The sequence below is a fragment of the Gossypium arboreum genome, chromosome 5 (genome assembly GCF_025698485.1).
Source record: "Gossypium arboreum isolate Shixiya-1 chromosome 5, ASM2569848v2, whole genome shotgun sequence".
Classification (NCBI taxonomy): domain Eukaryota; kingdom Viridiplantae; phylum Streptophyta; class Magnoliopsida; order Malvales; family Malvaceae; genus Gossypium; species Gossypium arboreum.
The window spans coordinates 15,632,318-15,655,048 of record NC_069074.1 but is presented as its reverse complement, the minus strand read 5'-3'; the positions used below and the strand labels follow the sequence as shown (position 1 = coordinate 15,655,048).

The 22,731-nt window shown below is 33.6% G+C and overlaps 3 protein-coding genes and 1 long non-coding RNA gene across 5 annotated transcripts; 3 read left to right on the top strand and 1 right to left on the bottom strand.

The window, feature by feature from the left end:
• The first annotated feature begins 441 nt into the window (after positions 1–441).
• LOC128292772 (uncharacterized) lies at positions 442–1,524 on the top strand. Its single transcript, XR_008282684.1, has 2 exons — positions 442–497; positions 1,178–1,524. It is a non-coding gene; the product is annotated as an uncharacterized LOC128292772 (long non-coding RNA).
• A 1,351-nt stretch (positions 1,525–2,875) lies between these two features.
• LOC108450645 (uncharacterized) lies at positions 2,876–5,060 on the top strand. The gene is made up of 2 exons (XM_017748363.2): positions 2,876–3,259; positions 4,370–5,060. Exons 1-2 carry the CDS (start codon positions 3,015–3,017, stop codon positions 4,575–4,577), a joined length of 453 nt encoding a protein of 150 aa, XP_017603852.2. The 5' UTR covers positions 2,876–3,014; the 3' UTR covers positions 4,578–5,060.
• A 1,796-nt stretch (positions 5,061–6,856) lies between these two features.
• Positions 6,857–8,034, bottom strand: LOC108452413 (auxin-responsive protein SAUR68). The gene is made up of 2 exons (XM_053027484.1): positions 7,772–8,034; positions 6,857–6,992 (listed from the first exon to the last, which is right to left on the bottom strand). The coding sequence occupies exons 1-2, from the start codon at positions 8,032–8,034 to the stop codon at positions 6,857–6,859; spliced, it is 399 nt and encodes a 132-aa protein (XP_052883444.1).
• A 1,588-nt stretch (positions 8,035–9,622) lies between these two features.
• LOC108450504 (NADH dehydrogenase [ubiquinone] 1 beta subcomplex subunit 2) lies at positions 9,623–11,330 on the top strand. Of its 2 annotated transcripts, none has more exons than XM_017748160.2 (4): positions 9,623–9,897; positions 10,521–10,566; positions 10,661–10,723; positions 11,168–11,330. In XM_017748160.2, exons 1-3 carry the CDS (start codon positions 9,794–9,796, stop codon positions 10,721–10,723), a joined length of 213 nt encoding a protein of 70 aa, XP_017603649.1. In that variant the 5' UTR covers positions 9,623–9,793; the 3' UTR covers positions 11,168–11,330. The 2 variants fall into 2 exon arrangements, with proteins under 2 accessions (XP_017603649.1, XP_017603648.1); XM_017748159.2 differs by having other exon boundaries at positions 11,162–11,330.
• The last annotated feature ends 11,401 nt before the right edge of the window (positions 11,331–22,731 follow it).

Here is a 22,731-nt window from a genome sequence, read left to right as displayed (position 1 = left end):
ATTTAGCTTATGTTAACAATAATTCAACCTATGGTTCATATTTAGAAAAATACCCATAGGTGAAATTTGTGTATTTTGGTGTTTTATGACAGAATATGAGGTTTTAAATTTTGTTAGACAACTTGTGCTACTCGGTTTTGAGTGAAAACGAGTAAAAAGGCTTAATCGGTAAAAAAAATATTTAGTAGTCATAAATACATGTTAGAGTGAGAATTTGATGTTGCCATAGAAGGGAAAAATGATCAGCATGTCATAAAACATAATAATAAGGGATGAAGTTTAATTCCCGAGCCTAGGGGCAAAAGTGTAATTATGCAAAAGTTTAGGGGTAAAATGGTAATTTTGCCAAAGTTCGTATTAAGGACTGTTTTAATGAATGTATGTATTAAATAAGATTAATTTGGTATTATAGATCAAGAGAAGCGAGATTCAAGTCGTGATCGGGAAAAACAAAGTTTACGAGGAATAGGCTCGATTGTTAAAAATTTTGTACCGAGGTAAGTTCATGTGTAAATAATGTAGCATAATTGTTATTTTTAAGTTATTGATGTTAAATATAGGATATGCTGATTCTTATCATGAAATATATGCTTTGTGGTTATTTTGAATAAAATGCAAATTAAGTGTATTATTTGTTAAATATAAAGTGCCACAGAGTATTGGTTTCGGTATTTTTGAGAAGATGGCAAGGAGGCGTGTTCGAGGAAAATCCGTTTGAACCTTAGGAATAGATTAGGATACAAGTGACATGTCACTAGGATGGTTGAGCATCCGAACTCGTTGAGTTGAGTCCGAGTTCACTTATGGGCGGGTTACAGGGTAGCTTGGCTACAAATGTGGCACTTATGTGCAAATTATCCATGTATCCGAATTATATTCCGATGTGTTCAACGGGTAAAATTTCTAGTGAAATGGAAGAATACTTAAGATGCAAGTGACGTTTTGGTAAGTGTTGTGAAATGGACACTTTGGACAGGTATGTACTTAACCCTCGGGTTGAAAATAGATACAACAACGATAAGGTGGTAAGATGATGAATGATGTTTAAAAATGTGATATATGTTTTGGTGATACCATGCTAAGGTTGTTTGGTATAATTGTATGGTTATGTTACTTGTTATTTGCATATGAACTTACTAAACATTTATGCTTACTCCCTCCTTTTCGTTCATTGTAGTTTTAACAAGCCGGCTTGAGAATTGGGATAGGTCGAAGACTCGTTCACACTATCCGAAGGCCTAAATTGGTAAAATGGCTTGTGTGTTTTGAATGTGGCATGTATGGCAACATACTCACTTTGTGTAAATGATCTTATGATATGGCTATGGTTTGGAAAGAAAAGGGTTTGTAAATGATTAGCCATTGGAATGGCCAATCTAAGTCATATTTGATGTTATGTATGTTTAAAATGCTATTTAGTCCATGAAAATCCTTAGTAAAGTGAAATCTGCCATAAAACAGAATCTGACAGCAGCAGTGATGTAAATTTGAAAAATCACTAAAAATGGTAGAAATGGAATTAAATGATGAGTAAGTTATGAAATTTAATCTTAATGAGTCTATTTTCATATGGATTGAACAAAACAGGTATATGAATTATATTTTATGAGATATTTGAATTTTTGTGAAACAGGGCCAGAGTGATTTCTGGATCCCCTGTTTTGACTTTAGAAATTCACCATAAATTTTACCAAAATAATTAGATGGTGTATTTTATATTATTAGAATCCTTATTGAGTCTAGTTTCATGAGAAACAAAGGGCATAGTTATTGAAACTCTGTACAGGGAGATATATGATTTGTAATACACAGAGGTCAGAGCAGTCGAACCCTGAAACAGGGGAGACTTTAACTAATAAACTGTACTAATTGGCCAGACCAAAAATTCTAGAAAAAAAATTAGTAGATAGATATATGAGTCTAATTTAAGGAAAAATTTACGGAATTGGATTTCGAGTTTCGGAACTTGAGATATGAATTTTTAAGTAACTGTGACGCAGTTGGACAGCTTGTCCGAATTTGTTTAAGTGCTTAAATAAGTTTAGTAATGCCTCGTGCTCGACTCCGGTGACGGTCTCGGGTGTGGGGGCGTTACAAAGGTGGTGCTGATCAGTCTCAAGTGGTTTAGAGGTATTCTAAAGGATTCTCCCATGCATTAGTCTTGCATGGCTCATTTTAATTCATTCCGGAAATTTTTTACCCTGTTTGACATTATAGTGTTGTTTGAATTAGATTGGTTGGACAAGAAATCAGTTGAGAGATCGGTCCAGAAAGTGGCGTTGAATCGGTAAAAAATTTGTGACACATGACAATATGAGTTTCATCCATTAAATCTTAATTATTAATATATATATTATAATTACTGCATATATACTCCAAAACATAACATAATATTTTATTTTTATTTCGATAGATAAAATAAAATTATTGGTGAGAATCCAACTTTAACATTCATTAAACCAATCCAATATAATTTAAAACGAAGAATAAAAGAACAGTTATAATTAAAACACTTTATTATTACATTTTCCAACTTAAACCCTCAACTTACATAGAAGTATAGCATCAAAATGTAGCTGACCCATACCATATATAAAGCCCATTAAGCAATAGGCCGGATGGGTGGTCCTCAGATTGAAAGCTCAAAATCAAGAAAAAATTGATATTATTTGTAAATTTTAAAGGTTAATTTTTTAAAATTATGATTAAATTGATATAATATGTAAAAATTAAGGGTTAAATCTATTATTATCTCAAATATTTAACTACCACGTCACCCTCCCTTAGTGCAATTAACCGAAATGGACCAAAAATAACAATCTCAATTAGTTGGATGATCATTTAAAAAAAATCATAATTGAATGACCAAAAAAGAACATTAACATAGTTGGGTGACCTGTGGTGAAGTTTACCCAATAAAAAAAAAAAAGAGGGCAAGAAAATCAAGGGGAGAGAGAGGGTCTACGCATGGCCAACGCAACGAACCGAGGCCTAATTGAATCGATTGAGCATTGATGCTCTCCCTTGCCCTTTTTCTAGCTCCAATTCGCATCTTGCTCTGCAAATTCTCAAATTTTAACGATTTTTTAATCTCCAAGCACCAAGAAAGTACAAGGCCGAAGGGTAGGGAAAGAAGAAAGGAAACGATGATAACGCGATCCAATTTAGCAGAGCAGTTGAGAGAGTATCAGATTCGATCTAAGCACGATTGGGCTTCCGTTTCGTTTTTCTCTTCCACGTCTAATCTTACGTCTTCTAGGTAAACCTAATTCCATGATTTGCTTCTCTGTTTTTTTGGTATTTTAATTTTTCGTAAAATTTCTCATTCGAATTATGTTGAAATTATGACTGTTTTACCCTAGTTTTGATTCGTTGACAAGATCTTCGTGCTTTACGGTCTGCTTATGATATTTTTTTTTAAACCGAGCTTCGATTTACCGATTCACATACACAGGCTGCTTTATAGGATAATTAGGATAAACAGTAATTGGGGGAAAAAAGCAAAGTTTTTTGGAGCAATTATATTATCTTTTGAGAATACATTGAAATTTTAGGTGGTTAAAAAGTATAGGAAAATAATGTTTGAAATTGTCGATTCATCTTAATTTTCATCAGAAATAGAAATAAGCTAGCTGAGAGAAGCCTGTGCCGTTGGGGATAAGCTTAGAATTAGAAAATTCCTCCAGTGGTTGTTTCTTGTAGCTTCGTGGGAGTTAGCTGTTGTTACGAGTATGGCTTTTGATGAAAGCTGTGACAACAGTTTTAACTTTAGTTTTAATTTTGTTATTATATTGCTAATCCTTGCTTTTCTACTTGTGTGGTTGTATATTATATTGACTGAAGTAACTGAATGATTGTAAGAGCATACAATGCTTGTTTTTATCTTGCCATTGATTCAGCTGTTATGGTTGTTTATCATGTATATCTCCAGTCTTTCTCCCTAGATATTATGAAGCATCTACAAGAGTAGATTGCTTTCCAATCTGTTGGTACTTGGTTGCTTAAAGAATTGTTTCAGATCATGGAGGATTAGGCTAGGGGTCCTCATTATTGAGAAGTCTTGACGCCAGAAGTTGAAAATACTAAACTGTTGGCATTGAACATGTGCTTTGCAACATGTGTGCATTTGATTGTTGTGTTACTTATGCATGTGTACTAGTTCCAACAAGTTTTTGTAGGGTTATGATTTGATTAAATCAGTTGTATGAGGCAGGAGATTCTGACCTTTTATCACAGAATGTGACATAGAGAGTACTTGCCTGTGTAGTTTTTTTTTTATCCATTCATTTTACCTTTGTCCCGTTTGTTCTTCTATGTCTCTGGATTAGACCAATTCTAATCATTGTGCTTTCTTGTTTTGTGGTTACAGGGTCGATGTTGTGGTCTTTGTTATATGGGAACTGGTTATTTTGGCATTCCTGGTTTTTTCAGCTGTTTCGTTATATTTTAGGCATATGCAACTTGCCTTTATCCTAGTATGCATCACAATGCTATTGCTTCTCTGCATGAAAATCACAAAACAAGTTAGATTGGCTAGGAAAAAGAAGAGAAGGATGCTTCTTCCTTTATCAATGTAGAACTACTTGAAGCTTGAATTTGTTTAAAACAGACTTGTGTAAATTTAAGATCTATTGATCATTGCTTTTGGCCTGAGGCAAGCCGGCTGTGGTTAAAAGTATGTAACTTGGCCTGAGGCAAGCTGACGAAGGACAATCATTTCGATATGAGCACCTCAAAAGTTGGTGAACCATTGGGGAGTCTAATGAGTTGAGGTGGAAAGTTGGGATTTTCTAATTGAACTTGTAGCAGTTAACTTTAAGGTACGGTACGGTTCTCACTACTTATCTTTTCCTTGTATTCATGGTTGCGAGAAACTAAATTTTAGATGCTAATCCCGGTGGGAATGTAGTTAAACAATATTTACTTTATTTTGTAATGTGTTTAGACTTGGCCGTAGTCTAAAAGGCATAAGAGGATAGGAGTGGATGCTGTGAGTGATTGGAACATTTTTGCATGTAATTTGCAATAGATCAATAGTATACTTTGATTGAAGAGTTAAATACTTCGTTTATTTGGTTTTTACTACGATGGATCCGTTTAAACTTCTTGACCCTTTAAATTTGTACAACGGTAAACAAAGTAGTTTTACATCTAAATTCTTGTTGCTTGAGTTGATTAAATTTGGTCAAATATCAAATTTATCGGAGTATTATTTTTACAATGTTTTAGTATATGAGTTTATAATAAACTAATTCAATTGATAATATTTAGTTATTCTCATGAAATAGTTTTTGCAAAAAGAAGGAAAAATTATAGTTTATTTTGAAGAAATTTTATTTTTATAAGAGTTTTTACTCAACCTTTTATTTTCAAGTTTAAATTTATATTAATTATTTTTATTTTAGGTCTAGTTACTATTTATAACAAATAATGTTTTTTTCCGATAATTATTGCATGAAAAACCTAGCTTTTTTCTTCTTCTTCTGTATTAACTACTTATTTATCTGAAAATTATTTATTTGCATTTATGAGGATATTGGATATTAGGAAAGCCAGGAAATATGAATAAGCAAAAAACAAAATAGAGTAAAATTGGAATGAAAATAAGCAAATGTATTTGATAAATAAAGTTGTGAAAATAGATAGGTACATTGATTTACTTTCTCTATTTAAAGAGTTAAATCCACACTAATCACTTGTCACATATCTTTCCATGAAATACATCATGTTCACAAAATGAAACAAATAAACACATTTACCACTATTAATTCCATTACCTAAGTTAACTAAAAACGGATAAACACGTCCTCCACTTACAAGTTTCTTCATACCACCTGCATTTGAGAATTCCATTCAAGTAATCACAAAACCTCCCTTTTATACTTTCAAACTTCTCTAATGAAATAAAGTTGATAGTTAAAAGAATGATGAACAATCGAAAAACCTAGCTCTCTATACCATAAAAGAGAGCAAAAACTGGAATGGAAATACACGCAGGTATTTGATAAATAAATGGACGTATTTAAAGAGTTAAATCCATTAAGTCATTTTTCACATATTCACCACTACTGACTAAAATGAAATAAATAACTAAACTTGCTACTAACAATAGTCATATGAGCATGCCACTAAAAGACTTAGAAGCTGCACTAAATTTTGACTTTACTCATTCACTTGATAACATATTCAAAACCTAATGAAAAACATGTACATTCACATATAATCTTCATCAAATAAATAAGAGCTTCAACCAAATTAGCAAACTGAAATCTGAAATGAAACTCCTAATTACTCGAGAAGTTTCAGTCTAGTGAGGCTTGAAAATACTTCAGTTCTAATGAGAACAGTACAATGAAGTCAATGATCAAATATGCAACTTTCAACCCTCTCCGCATGGTATCATAGATGGTTTCTTTACTCTGGAGGGAGGGCATCGTCGCCTGTTTAAAAACCAAATTAAACATCATTTACCAACATTTTTTCCAAGCTAGCAATTTCATAATATACTGCTGCTGGAAGCCCCCAAACTCGTAGCTATATGAACAGCAGCTTAATTATTTTTACTATTTTAGTAAAATAGAAAACGTTATGTATATGCGTGCAAAGTTGGAGCATGAGGACAAAGTGTTCATGTTGTTATGCAGTGCTTCACATATAAGAACTGAAACCATGCTAGCCAGGAATGGTGACGGCCACCGGAAGTACAAAGGCTCGAATTCCAATTCCAGGGCATAGAGTGTGAAGGCTACCATTTCTTGACTCCGTGATGGAAAGCCACGCATCCTGAGGGTCTGAGCTTGGGTATCCTTCTTAATTGGATCTTGGGATGGTTTTTGGGTTCTATTTACTGGCATCTTCATGTTCCACTGATAGCAACAGTCAATTTCTTAACGGAGAAGATGAACTGTACTTCATCTGCTTGGACGCCATGCGTCTGATAAGGAGGAATAGAAGAATCATCTTCAACTACTTCACCAATCTCTATTTGTTCTCTTCATTCACAGTTTTTAACTTATAGATCGGCCAACCGCTAATTTACATTAGTTTCATGCAAAGGTTGTAACAAGCTTGAAACAACGTAATAGAAGCAAACACAGTTTCTGATCGATTATGTTCATTTGTGGTTAACAAGGTTGAAGAAGACGACGTTCGTTGACCGGCGCTATTTAACTCCTTGTTTTTTCCAAGTTCTCTCTTTACTCCCATTCTTTTTGTTTTTCTCATTTTAAATATATAACGAAGCCTTCCATTGCTAGCTGAAGTTCTCTTCCGCTTGATTTGGACCAAGTTTATGATGATAAAAGCACATATGTGAACAAGCTGGCATGCATGTTAGTAATAAACATTCTTATTTATCTACTTTCAAGTTATAATCAGTATCAGATCATCAGAAGTTCGTGAAGAGATATCTACATACAACTAAATTGATTTGCTGTGGGAGGAGAACAACCTTTTCTTCATTCAAAAGCCAAAATAACAAATATATATATATATATATATATGGTACATTAGCTCCAGTATGGTCTTCTCTATCCATCTAACCTTCCAAAAATGGAGTTCTTTTACTTATATTATTCATTTTTCGGCAGAAGACACTCAAACACCAATGTAACTTATATTTACCGTACAAACAAGTAGATTATTTTCATTGATGGTCAACCCTGGTCTTGAGAAGCCATTGTGGAACAATACTGATTCGAGCCCAATAAAGAAAAGCAATTTCTTCTCCAGCGTTTAAGAGACTTAACTTTGGAGCAAAGAAAGGACATACTCTAACACTGCTGCATCGCATGGCAAAGTTATAGGGCCATCCTTGGGCATTCCGAACTCTTCCTCCGACAATCTTAACAGCTCTTGGAAAATCTTGGTGCGGAGATATGCCAAGGGAACAACGAAACGTCTCTTGTCCGAAGAGTAGACAACAAAATGGCCTGCTCTTTCTGGCTTGCGGTTGATAGATATGGTTCTTCTTCCAAAGCCAGCCATCGTTTTCCACTTCCTTGCGAGGGCCACCACCAGCTTCTTCGACCTCATCATGGGAATAGTAAATAAGCACACCCTACCCTGCAGTGGCTGTCAAACTCAAAACAAGAAGTGGTCAGGTTTTTTGTGGTATCAAACTTGTAAGCAGGTTTTGATACGAACGACTGTGCCTGCCACCACGTACAGAACCAGAATCTGTACGTGTGTACGTATATGGTTCTTTTATAGAAATCTAAGTTTTGAGTGTCAACAAAAGCCGTGTGCTGATTGGATAGGAAAGAAGGATATGGACGCGGGTTTGATCTGAATTTTCCTCAACATGGGGTGAGGGTCCAAGCACTCCACATGGATTTTAGTCCCTACGGGCTTCTGCTTCAAGAAATTGCGATTCTAGATGAAAATACATTGATAAAGTACAAGTGTAATATAAAGTCTTTTGTCTTAGATAAATTGTTTTAGGAAGGGATGTTTTTTCAAGTTTGATCTAGTATCTTTAGTAAAAAGCCTCTCTGCCCTTGTAGAAACAAGTGAGAACCCAAGTTCCTGGCTTTCTTGTAACAGGTGATGTATCAGAAGAAATCTGATACAGAAAGGTCGGTGTGGCTGAATAAAGTATAAAACCAAACATAATTTAAACCACTACTTTAACCACATCAATGGTGAACCATATCTAATAAAACAAACTAAAATCATTAATCTATAAGATATGTTATGGGGCGAAGAGAAATGGTGGATGTCCATGTCCATGTCCATGTCCATGTGCAAACATACCTGCAGATAATGCTTAATAATTCAGTGCTTCACTCGAGTGTTTTCGAGAAGCGTGAAGCATCATATCCAACTAACTTCCAATCATGAAACCCCAACCTTTGATCGTCCAACACAAAAAATCTACGCCTTAATTATAGAACTTGCCGAAACCTAGGAGCCTGCAACGGATTCCATTACTAATTGGCCAAAATCATAACAGTTCAAAACTATCCAGATTCAGGGTATTCTCCCTTTTTTGTCCCTTTGGTTTTGGTATTATAGTAGACCTAAGCAATGGCATAACGTAATTATGCTACCTTACTTTGACAAAGTATTGGCATATGGAGCTGATTACCAAGCATTCCTTAACGAGATATAGCAATAGCACAATTAAAAACGCTTATTTCAACCAAAAAGTAGTTGAAGAAAGTGGAAGTAAAATTTTTTTTAAGGAATTTGTAATCAAATATATTTTAAATTTTTTTTATATGAATATCACTTTTGTCTCAATAAAACTATATCCAAAAAGTAAAATGATAAGTACACTTGTGGTTAAAAAGGGAAAAAAAACTTATTTTAAGACATACTAATTTGACTTGAGAAGAACTAAGCTCAAACCATAAAGTGAATGTGAAAAAAAAAAAAAAAACCTTATTTCAACACATAACCGTCTAAGGTTGATTTTGCTTTGAAACATAACAAATTTGAAGGCGTTTAGCATATTCTTTTGTAGGCCGACGACATTTTGTATTTCGGCTGAAGAAAAGTCATAATTTATTGGGCTTGGGTTTCAATACATTTGTTTAGCATCAGTTAGAACAGGACCCAAAAGCCCAGTACCATAAACGAGCTCAGGATTCTGTCCAACACATATAAGAATCACGCCTTCACTTGTGCATTGATGGACGATTTTGCATCCAACGGTTGTGATCGTTCAAATCAAAGCTATAGGCAATCTAGTGATCAACTCCACCGAGTCGAGTCGCGAGCCCCAATTCCTGCTTCGAACATTTGAGACCATTTCTGGTGTTTTACGGTTTGATCACAGTGAGAAAGACCGATGGGAGGTGGCCATGGAGGGAGCACAACTTACAAAGGTGTAACTTTGCACCACCCAAAGAGATGGCACGTCGTTACCGGCAAGGGCTTGTGCGTTGTCATGTGGTAATCCCCCCCCCTTTAATGTGATCTAATCTGAACCATCACTTGTCTTCTTTTGCATTAATCTGCCATTGTAAATCTGCCTTATGGAATAAAGCACGCTTAACAATAATCCCATTCCACGAACTTCGCTTTATTAGATTCAGTTTATCGAATGAATCTGTTTAGCTTTAGCAATTGGGAAATTGGGTGCAATTTTAACTAGCACAGCTGAAGAAGAAGAAGCTATATGGACATGCCTTTAGAGGGAAGAGTTAATACAGTAAAGGCTTGAATTTGGATCAAAATCAAATTATTTGGATTCTCAGAAGGCTCTAGGTCTTAGGTTTCGCTTGTTTTCCAGGTTAGGCTTCAAACTTTTTATTTGTTTGGGTCCTACTATGCAGAATTCGTAAACTATGCAAGGGCTATTTTAAGACTTTTTTAAACCATTTTTAAGAATAAAATCAAAAGCAATCTTAGGTTTCATGATCCATGGCTTTTGTGATTTTGCTTCTAATAATTGCTGCTCCATCATCCTTTGGATCCATGGATAATCATAAGAAAATTCATGGCAAACATTGAAAAAGATGATACTGCAATGCTGGTGGATTTTTTGATGTTTCTCAAAATCTCTGGTGTTTCAGGTTTTGGGTCCTGTACAGGGCTAAGCAGGATGGTCCTGTAGTGTTGGTAAGAAGTTTCTCTTTTCAGTTGTCTTCATAATCAGCCTTATTCACAATAACCTTATTTCATTCTTAAGTGGACTTTGTTTCTCGACTTGTAGGGTTGGCGACACCCTTGGGAGGGCCGTGATGACCATTCTCATGGCCATGGAGACAAGCATTAGGTAGTGCTTTTCTTTTTATGTGATTGCCTAGCATGATTTACTTAGTTCCTTTTTGTGTAATTTTGCATTTATGATAGCTAAGTTTAACACAAGTGGAAGGGAGGTCATTAATTTGTTGATGCTTGAATCCTTGATTTTTTATTTTTTCAGTAATTTGAGTTTATTACTGAACTTCAAGTTGTTACACAAAGGTATATGACCATAGATGTGCTTCAAGTCTAGAACTTGAAGGTTTAATGGTCTGTTGATTTTGGCATATGCATGCACAAGAATCATCATTAAAACATGAATAGAGAAGAGATAAATCTCGGACTCGCATCGGCATTATTATGAGATTTTAGAACCTTTTAATGGTTATTTCTTTTGCCCCTTTTTATGTGTTTGTTGCCATGAACAAAACTTGTTCTCCATTTCAATGATCAGTGACATTGTGTTTAGCTGCAGCCTGAAGAAGCTTATCTGCTTATGGGTGCCTGGCACAGATGCTGTTCTGGAATGTCTTCTGTTTATTTTCTTCGGTGTCAATAAAGTGATGGTGAAATGGGATTGTAAGCAAAATGAGATGAAAACTGAAACTTCATTTATGCATTATGGTTTTCCTGTTAAAGTGTGGATTTTTTATGGCCGAATGCATTTGTTTTATCGTGCACCTCTGGTTTGGCTGAATGTAAATTTTGGCCGAATTGAAGTTTTCTTGATATTTGGTCTACAGAATAATAGAAATTTGCCGGTTTGATTACCCTTTAAAAAAAAATTTATTGAAATGGGATCATGACCGAATATTAATAATGGAATCAATCTCATTGCATAAAGAACTTGGTAAGAAAAAAACATGGCATGGTATAGGTAAGGATAGCTTTGATAAACATTTCATTTCCCCTTGCAAGAGTAAACGAGAAGTCTAGTTATTTAACTGATCCCTTAATCTTTGAAAACAGCTCGCTTATTACGACCCATCAATGTTTTTCAAGGCAAATATGACCCGAGCGACCGGAGCCTCACCATATAAAACAAGTGAGTAATACTAGGATCACGTCTGCTCACTCTAGTGTTATGGTGTTAGACCTTTCGTCTCGCAATTTGTGTGGCCTTAGGCGATTTGCTCGTCCAAACTCGCTTAAGTTAATTTTTACACCAAAAAATGAGGATTCCTTAAGAATTCTTCCAATGTATCAATTTGTATAGCAGAAGCTATTGTGCCAAAAGAAGCTACAAGTAAGCAAAAGAAAGCCAAATAAAGAATGCACACAAGGAGTTTGAGTAAATGCTCAAGAATTCTATTACTCTTTCAAGATACATTTACATCGACGGACGAGATTAACAATATCTCATGATTTAAGGGATTTACAAAATATGTCTTATCAAATCTAATCTAATCTTTACAAGATATGATTTCCTCTATCTTTTAAGATTAGTTACCCAAAATAGCTTAAGTTACCATATCTTCGCTATCGGGCCACCCAGGCTTCAATTTGATAGGCTTCTCCAATAATTTTTTGAATCGAGCCAATTCTCGTGGGCTGAATGAGCCCCATCTAATCGATCAACCTCCATGGGGCGCATCTTGTGCCATGGTCACGGGCTTGGAACTTTGGCCCGTGACATTAGTGCCTTGTAAAGGGCCATCTTTTCGAGTCATATTCAGAAATAAAAGAAAATAAATATGAGTTCAAAGGATCTCATTGTCTAAGACCAATAGAACCACAATTTTGGCCATTAAGAACCGCAGAATAACAAACCAAACATAAACAATGCATAATTATGCACACCACAAAATATTATCATTATGTTCTTTATGAAATGTCTTCTCCCATTGAACTTTAAAGTGAATGACCTCCTATCTGCAATATGTCAGCCTGGAAATTTTGCGAAATTTGCAATTAGGTCACTATTTGTTTATTCACAGTTCAATACATGACTAGAAACAAAAACTAAAAATGAACTTTATCTTCTTTTAAAGAAAACAAAATGAACAAAATAAAAATAAAAATGGACAAAATAAAACCACAATAATTAGAAGATTTCCCATTTCTACGAAAACCACTATATCAATGGAAAGTGGAAATAAGAAGATTCGACACTTTTCTCGTCATATAGAGGAAGTGAGACGGAAATTTACTAATGAAAAGAAATATGTTACTTTATTTTAGCATTAAAAAAGAAATTTTATTTTTTAGTCCAAGATTTCTCATCCCCTCTTATATCTAATCCCTCATCAAAGCTTTTTCTATATGATAATAAATTTAGGTATACATACATACATCATGAAGTGAACCTTGATATCAACATAGGACTTAACATCATAACCTTTTTATTTTTAAATGCCATAGAAAAGGTTTATTAAAGATTTAATATTTAATAATTTAACAATTATAAATTATATAGTGTGATATCTCATTAATGTACTAAATAAATGCAGGACTTATATTAAACAAATATCCTCACATTCTTAAATTACTAATAATTTATCTATACACTTATCATGGGTTGAACTTGTAAGTGCAAAATTTTAAGTTTGGGTCTGATTCAACTCAAAAAATTGATTTAAATTTTTGCCCAAATCTAGCTCAGATTAAAATTGTAAAACTAGAACCTGACCCAACCCACCTGTATTAAAATTTTTTTATATAAAAATAAATCCTAAAAATATAATACATCAAATATAATAAAAACATAAAAACAAATGTTTCTCAACAAATTGAAAATACATTTAAAAATATTTATACTTAAATAACACTAAGATAGCTGCAACTTAGCAAACAAATGCCTCCAAAATAGTAGCAAAAATAAAAACAAAACAAGAGTTATACAAATATTCAAACAATAACAATAAAACAATAGCAATATAATAGCAAAATAGCAGTAAACAACAACATAAAAAAATTTTAGGCTGATTCGGGCCGGGTCTAGACTAAAAAAAATTTATCCGAGGCTTGACCTGTTTAAAAAATGGGCTTTATTTTTATCCAAGCCTATTTTTCGGACCTATATTTTTGTCCAAACCTTTCTACTTTTTGAGCGAACCTTCAGGCCTGAGTAGGTGACCCAACCCATGATCAGGTGTAATTATCTATGTAATATGAATAATTTATTTATCAATTTTAAAGATTCTTTCATATGTTGATACCAAAATGCGGTGTAAAAGTTTGAGGCGGTTCACTCAAGGAGAACAAAATGTAACAACCCATTTTCAGTGAAATTGGAACAGTGGTTTCGGGACCACAAATTCGAGTCCGTAAGAAAAAATATTTTAATATTATTTCATAACCTGATTATGATTAAAATATTGCATGAACATTTTGTAAAGAAATTTTACTGATTTTATGTTTAATCTGATAAAAGGACCAAATTGCATAAAATGCAAAAGTTGAATTCTAGTAGCTAAAAGGATCAATTAGTTATGAAATTCAAAATTTGAGGTCCTTATATGACAAATAGAACAATTAGCGGGGTTCATAGATAAAGATGATTAGTCATCCATGGAAATTTAATTAAAGAAAAGGATGAAATTAGAAAGTAAAAGATGAACAGATGATAAATTAATAAAATAAGAAAATATCATCGTTTTCATCATCTTTTCCAAATTATTTTTATGGAAACCCTAGATAAGAGAAAATAACTCAAACAAGCTATTTTGGCTTAATTAGGTATGAATCCTTGTCTCGTTTTTAATGACTTTTATGTTTCTGATATCGTAATAGCTTAATCTAGCTATCTCGGGGATTAATTTGTAAAGTTATCAAAGTATTAGGGATTTCTCATTGATGAATATGCATGAATTATGAAATTTATGGTAGAAAATGAAAGGTTGTTGATAGATAAACAACTTTTGTAAAGTGAATTTTGTTGAAATTGTGATTTAGGGACAAAATTGTAAATATGTAAAATTCATGGAAAATTCTAAAATTTATGAATTATATAGGCTGTAAGTGTTATATGTAAAAATCGGTTAGGCTTGGAATAAGGATTAAATTGCATAAATTTTATTTTTCGAGCCTAGGGACAAAATCGTTATTAATTGAAAGTATAGGGGCAAAATGATAAATTTACCTAAGATGTGAATTGGATTGAATTGAATATTAATTGTATTAAATTGAGTTAAATTTACTCGTATAGATCCGAATAACTCAAATGCGAAGCTAGATCGTGGAAAAGAAAAAGTATCGAATTAGTAGATCTTGCGAACATGAACACTGGTCGAGATAAGTTCGTGTAACTAAATTGTGTATATTTATATGTTTGAATAGAAGGATGATATATGTGAATAGTGTAGTTGTTATGTACATGAAATTGATTACATATATGACAATGCCTGACAAATATTAATTCTTGTTTGAATAAATGAAATTCGATTAGATATAGAGTTCCTGAATTAGTTGTGTCCCTCCATATGTTGCAGATACTGTAATACCCCGTACCCGAGACCGTTTCCGGAGTCGAACACGAGGTGTTAACAGACTTAATTCATTACTTAAATAGCTCAAACAATTTATTTTTAAAATTTTCAGTCAAGCTAACAATCTGCGTCATAGTCGCTTAAAAATTCATATCTCGGGTTAGGAAACTCGAAATCCAATTCTGTAAATTTTTCCTGAGACTAGACTCATATATCTATTTACTAATTTTTTTTATAGAATTTTTGGTCAAGCAAATTAGTACAGTTTATTAGTTAAAGTCTCCCCTGTTTCAGAGTTTGACTGCTCTGACCTCTGTGTATTACGAATCAGATATCTCCCTGTACAGAGTTTCAATGACTATGCCGTTTCTTTCTAATAAAACTAGACTCAATAAGGAATCTGTAAATATAAATCATGACTTCTAATTATCTTTGAAAAATTTATGGTGAATTTCCAAAGTCAGAACAGGGGATCCAGAAATCGCTCTGGCCCTGTTTCACAAAAATTTAAACATCTCATAAAATATAGCCTATATACCTGTTTCGATTCTTCCATATGAAAATATACTCATCAGGCTTCGATTCCATATATTATTCATCATCTAATTGTATCTATACTATTTTTAGTGATTTTTCAAACTCACGTCACTGCTGCTGTCTGAATCTATTTTATGGTAAATTTTACCTATTTCATGGTTTCCATGGATTAGCTAGCAATTTACATTTAGCATACATAACACCAAATATGATCATGATAAGCCATTCCAATGGCTAATCATTACCAAGCATTTCCATACCACTCAATAACCATATCATAAGACCATATATACAAAATGATTATAATGCTATACATGCCATACTTAAAATATACAAGCCATTATGCCAAGATGGTATACGGATAGTGTGAGCGAGCCTCCGATCGTTCCCGATTTCCGAGCTGGCTTGTCAAAACTACAAGGAATGAAAAGGAGGGAGTAAGCATAAATGCTTAATAAGTTCACATGCAAATAGCAAGTAACATAACCATATAAGCAAACATAAAACATCATTTGCATAATCATCACCAAGACATTCATATCACATTTTCATTTATCATCTTATCATATTGTTGTTATATCGATTTTTCAACCCGAGGGTTAAGTACATACCTGTTCAAAGTATTCATTTCACAACACTTACCAATACGTCCCTTTCATCTCGAGTATTCCTCCATTTGAGTAGAATTTTACCCGTTGAACACATCGGAATATAATTCGGATACATGGAAAGTTTGCACATAAGTGCCACATATGTAGCCAAGCTACCATGTAACCCGCCCATAAGTGAACTCGGACTCAACTCAACGAGCTCGGGCGTTCGCATCCATAAGTGAACTCGGACTCAACTCAACAAGCTCGGATGCCTAGTTACATCTCTCGAACTCAGACTCAACTTAACGAGTTCGGACATTCGCATCCATAAGTGAACTCGGACTCAACTCAACGAGTTCGGATGCCCAAATATCCTAGTGACATGTCACTTGTATCCTAATCCATTCCTAAGGTTCAACGGGACATTTTTCCCAATCATATGTCTCAACCATCTTCTATGGAATGTCGATACCGATACTCGGTAGTATTTCACATTTTCCAAGTATATCACATAATTTGACATATTATCAAACAATTGTCACAAGTATGATATTTCATAATAATTATCATATCATTTAAATAAAATTAAAACATTTAAAACAATAACTATGTTACCAACGTTTACATATGAACTTACCTCGTATGCGAAAATGGCTACTTTTACCATTTCATCCACAACTTGGTATTTTCCCCATTTTAGCCCGAATTTCAGTTTTCCTTGCTCTATCATTTAAAATATAGTCTAATTAGGACTCACATTATTCAAATTGACCCAAAATCATATTTTGGAAAAATTAAAATTTTGCCCCTAAACTTTTGCATATTTACACTTTTGCCCCAAAGCTCGTAAATTACACTTCAGCCTATTTTCTTATGTTTTATGACATGCTGATCATTTTTCCCTTCTATGGAAACATCAAATTCTCACTCTAACATGTACTTATGACTATTAGGTATTTTTACCGATTAAGCCATTTTGCTAGTTTTCGCTTAAAACCGAGTAGCACAAGTTGTCTAACATAATTTAAAACCTCATATTCTATCATAAAACATAAAAATACACAAATTTCACCTATGGGTATTTTTCCAAATATAAACCCTAGGTTAAATTATTGCTAGCATAAGCTTAATCGAGCTACCGGGACTCCAAAAACGTAAAGAACTTGAAAAACGAGGCTAGAATGGACTTACAATCGAGCTTGGAAGCTTGAAAAACCCTAGACATGGTTTCTCCTTGCTATATTCGGCCATGGGGTTGAAGATGAGCGAAATTGGCTTTTAATTTTGTATTTTAATTCATTTTACCCCTAAATGACCAAAATGCCCTTACTACTAAACTTTCCAAAAATTCCATCCATGTCCAATTTTTGTCCATAGACTTAGAAATTGGTAAAATTGCTATTTAAGACCTCCTAATTAATATTTCAAAACAATTTCATACTAGAAACTTCTAGAATACAAGTTTTGCAAATTATTCGATTTAGTCCCTAATTTCAATTTAAGCACTTTATGCATAAATTTTCTTCACGAAATTTTCACACAATCATGCAATCATATCATAGACCTCAAAATAAAATCATAAAATAATTATTTCTATCTCGAATTTTGTGGTCACGAAACCACTATTCCGACTAGGCCCAAAATCAGGATATTACAGATACACCATAGCTCAAAAGAGCATCTCGTTTTTAGCCCTCTCGAGTGTAACACCTCTTACCCGTATCCGAGCCGGGAGAGGGTTCGAGGCGTTACTGGACTTAAACATAAACATTCATACAAATCGGGCCATAAAATTTGGTCCAAATCAAATTCATCCAATCACATGCATATCGTCCTTTATACAGGCCGACGAGGCCTAAAACATATGTTGAAAGTGGTTCGGGACTAAACTGAGAACTTTGGAAAACATTGGAAAATTTTTTGAAAATAGAGGCATACGCCCGTGTCCAAGGCCGTGTCCTTCACACAACCATTCACATGCCATATTTTCCATACTTTATCATTACACACTCATTCAACCAATTCATGCCTCTCACAAAATGCATCACCATAACATATAACTTAACTCATATTAGCCAACATTGATGGCCTTATACAAAGTGAGTTATCAAATATTAAAGGCCAACATTTTAGGCCAAATCAATTATGACATATAACAAAATAACCAAGTCCTCTATACATGCCATAATTCAAAATATGAATTTCAAAATACCAAAAGAATGATGATAGTATGGATTGATCTCTGACGATCTCCGTACCCCGAGTTAGCTTGGTGACACTATAAAAGAAGGGAAAATAAATGGGAGTAAGCATATAGCTTAGTAAGTAGGTATGTAAATAATAAACAAATAAATCCTCAAAATATGTTTTCAAAATAATACAACTACACATAGATCCGCTATTTACTCAAGTTCAAAACAAGCTGTCTATTCGAGTCACAGTCACTAAATTATTTATATCTAGGGCTATGGAACTCCAAATTAAGATCTTCTAATTTAAACTAGGCTCGCATATATTCTTACCATAAAATTTTCAGAATTTTTGGTTTAGCTAATAAGTATAATTTATTCTTTAAAGTCACCCCTGTTTCGCTGTCTGATAGTTCCGACCCCTCTTCACTAAAAATTAATTATCTCCTCATACGGGATTCAGATGATGTTCCTATTTGTTTCTTTTGAAAATAGACTCATTTAGGATTTTAAACATATAAATTATAATTCATAATTATTTTTTTACATTTTTTAATGATTTTCCCAAATCAGAACAGGGGATTCCAAAATCATTCTGACTCTGTCTCACAAAAATTCAAATATCTCATAATATGAAATTCTTTTGCTTACATTGTTTCCTTTATATGAAAATAGACTCAAGCTTTAATTACATGTCTTATTCAACCTCTATTTCGATTTCCACCATTTTTGGTCATTTTTCAAAGTCACACAACTGTTACTGTCCAAAACTGTTTCATTACTAAATTTCACACTTTCATGTTTTCTTTGTAGTAACTTTCATTGTAACATTTACTCCATATCAATCTTACCAAAGTTCGATCACATATAGAGCACATTGCTCATAAGTTTACACATATGTACCTTCACTTATTCATCACATAGTCATATTCAATTACACCTAGTCATTTCCCGTTAAACACATCGAAATAATAACGGATACCTGGTGGCTTGCACATAGTACCACCCTTGTAGTCAAAGCTACCTTCTTCACAAAGTGACATTCACATAGTACCACACTTCTGACCAAAGCTATCTTCCTTCACAAAGTGGCCTTCACATAGTACCATACTTGTGACCAAGCTATTTCTTCTCAAAGTGGCCTTTACATAGTACCACACTTGAGTCACTAGTGACAATGTCACTTGTATTCTATTCTGTTCCTAATGTTCAACCGGGAAATTTCTCACTTTTTGATACTTGTCAATTTCATTCAATATTTAGCCACATTTCATAAAACATAATAAAATGTGATAACGTAAGTAAAAACGATGCATTATTTACATACAAACTTACATTGGTGCAAAATATGAAGAATTTGTAATTTAAATCATTTAATACTCACATTATTCAATTTAGTCCAAAAATCACACTACGACAAAATTACATTTTCCCCCAAAGTTTCACATATTTATAATTTTGCCCCTAGGCTCGTAAGATGAAAAGCACTTATTTTTCATAAATCCTAAGCCTAGCCGATTCATATTCCCTCTTATAGCAGCTCGCATTTTTTACTAAATCACATTTTCTACACATAATTTTATAACATTTACAAATAAGTCCTTTTATGCAATTTCATAAAAAAATCACTTTGTAAAAGTTGTTTATCACACCCTAAACTTTCATATTCTTCCATAAAACAACAAAATACATGTATATCATCCATAGGTAAATTTTTAAACACAAATCATAGCTCAAAATAATGGTGGAAATAGCTAAATCCAGCTATGAGGATCTCAAAAATGTAAAAAAAATCATTAAAAACGAGGCTAGAACGAACTTACAATCGAGCTTGAAAGCTTGAAAAACCCTTGCCATGGTTTTCCCTTGTGAAATTCGGTCATGGGGTTGAAGATGAGTAAAAATTGGCTTCTAATTTTGTTTTTAATTCATTTTAATTATTAAATGACCAAAATGCCCCTAACTTAAAAATATTCTATTTCACCTATTTCATGTCCACTTTTGTCCAAAAAATTAACCAATGGTCTAATTACCATTTAAGGACCTCCAATTTAAAATTTCATAGAAATTAGACACCTTTAGCTTCTAGAACTCAAGTTTTGCACTTTTTACAATTTAGTCCTTTTGATTAAATTGAGTGCCCAAATGTCGAAATTTTTGAACACAATTTTCACGAAATTATTCCGTGAAATTGTAGACCATAAAAATATAATAAAAATAAGATTTTCCTCATCAGATTTCTGGTCCCAAAACCACTATTTCGACTAGGCCCAAAATCGGGCTATTACATCGAGCTTTCCATTATATGGTTCTTGCGAGCTTCCCGTTAATAACTCTTCGGAGCATACCAATTGGTCGTGATCCTGCATGTGTTGTGGGCACACCGCAACACTTATGAGCGTCCCGTTATATGGCTCTTTGTGAGCTTCTTAATTAAAGGCTCTTTGTGAACTTTCCGATGTGGCTCACTTGAACTTCCCTATATATGGCTATCTGAAGCTTCTCGTTAATGGCTATTCGGAGCTACCCGTTATTGGCTCGTATGAGGTTCTTGATTATGTGTAACAGCCCGATTTTGAGCCTAGTCAGAACAGTGGTTTCGGGACCACTATTTCGAGGCCAGATAAAATTATTTTAGTATTATTTTATGTGTTATAATATAATTTTATAAGTGCATGTAAAATTTGGTAAGTTAATTTTAGCAATTTCTAGTCTAATTTCGAAAAAGGACTAAATTGCGTAAAAGGTAAAAGTTGTGTTTTAATACCTAAAGGTGTTAAATTGCCTTGTATCTTAAATTGGGGGTATTTAAAGTGAAATTAGGCCATTGAAAGTGTGATGGTCGGCCATGGGAGACAAAATTGTTGAAAAGTCAAAATTACGTGAAATTTGATCACCAATTTTGACTAGTTTTATTATTAACAAATCAAAAAGAAAAAGCTATCATTTTTCTCTTCTCCTTCATCGAAATATGCAGCAAAGAAAGGGCTTTGAAGCTGGAAAATTTCAGCAACATATTTCCCTTGCTTGTAAGTGATTTTAATGTCTTTGCTTGATGATTTTTACATTTTTGGAACCCATAAAGCATGAGCTTTCATATGAGGGGTATATTTTGCAAAATGATGAAGAGTCTAGGGGTTTACCATGAGAGTAAATGTGTTGTTTTCTGTGTTTTTATGGAAGATTATGAGTCCTAGTTGTCTAATAAACAACTTTTGTGAAAGAAATTGCATGAAAATACCTTAAAAAGGGGTAAATTGCTAAGTTGTAAAATGAGTTGTAAATGTGTGAAATAGTTGAAATTATGAGTTGCTATAGTTATGAAAATGGTTCATCTAGACTCAAGGAGTAAAGAAATGTGATAAAAATTATTTTACGAGCCTAGGGGTAATTTGGTAATTTTGGCAAAATATAGGGGCAAAATTGTAAAAATTGTCCAAGTGTGTCAATTGACTAATTTGATCAGTACATTGTTTCAATAAGTTGAATGTGATATTTTAGATGATGAAAATCGAGATTTGGACCTAGAACGGAAAAAAATTGATTAAGGGATAATTACATCTTTTTTTTTCACCTTTGTGGTATCGAGGTAAGTTAATGTGTAAATAATGTAGCATAATTGTTATTTTTAAGTTATTGATGTTAAATATATGATATGCTGATTTTTATCATGAAATATATGCTTTGTGGTTATTTTCGAATAAAATGCAAGTTATGTGTATTATCTGTTAAATATAAAGTGCTACCGAGTATTGGTTTCGGTATTTTACGGAAGATGGCAAGGATATGTGTTCGAGGAAAATCCCGTTTGAACCTTAGGAATAGATTAGGATACAAGTGACATGTCACTAGGATGGTTGAGCATCCGAACTCGTTGAGTTGAGTCCGAGTTCACTTATGGATGCGAATGTTAGAACTCGTTGAGTTGAGTCCGAGTTCGTGAGATGTAACTAGGCATCCAAGCTCATTGAGTTGAGTCCGAGTTCACTTATGGATGCGAACTCCCGAGCTCGTTGAGTTGAGTCCGAGTTCACTTATGGGCGGGTTACATGGTAGCTTGGCTACATATGTGACACTTATGTGCAAACTTTCCATGTATCCGAATTATATTATGATGTATTCAATGGGTAAAATTCTACTCAAATGGAGGAATACTCGAGATGAAAGGGACGTATTGGTAAATGTTGTGAAATGGAAACTTTGAACAGGTATGTACTTAACCCTCGGGTTGAAAACTCGACATAACAACAATATGGTAAGATGGTAAATGAAAATGTGATATGAATGTCTCGG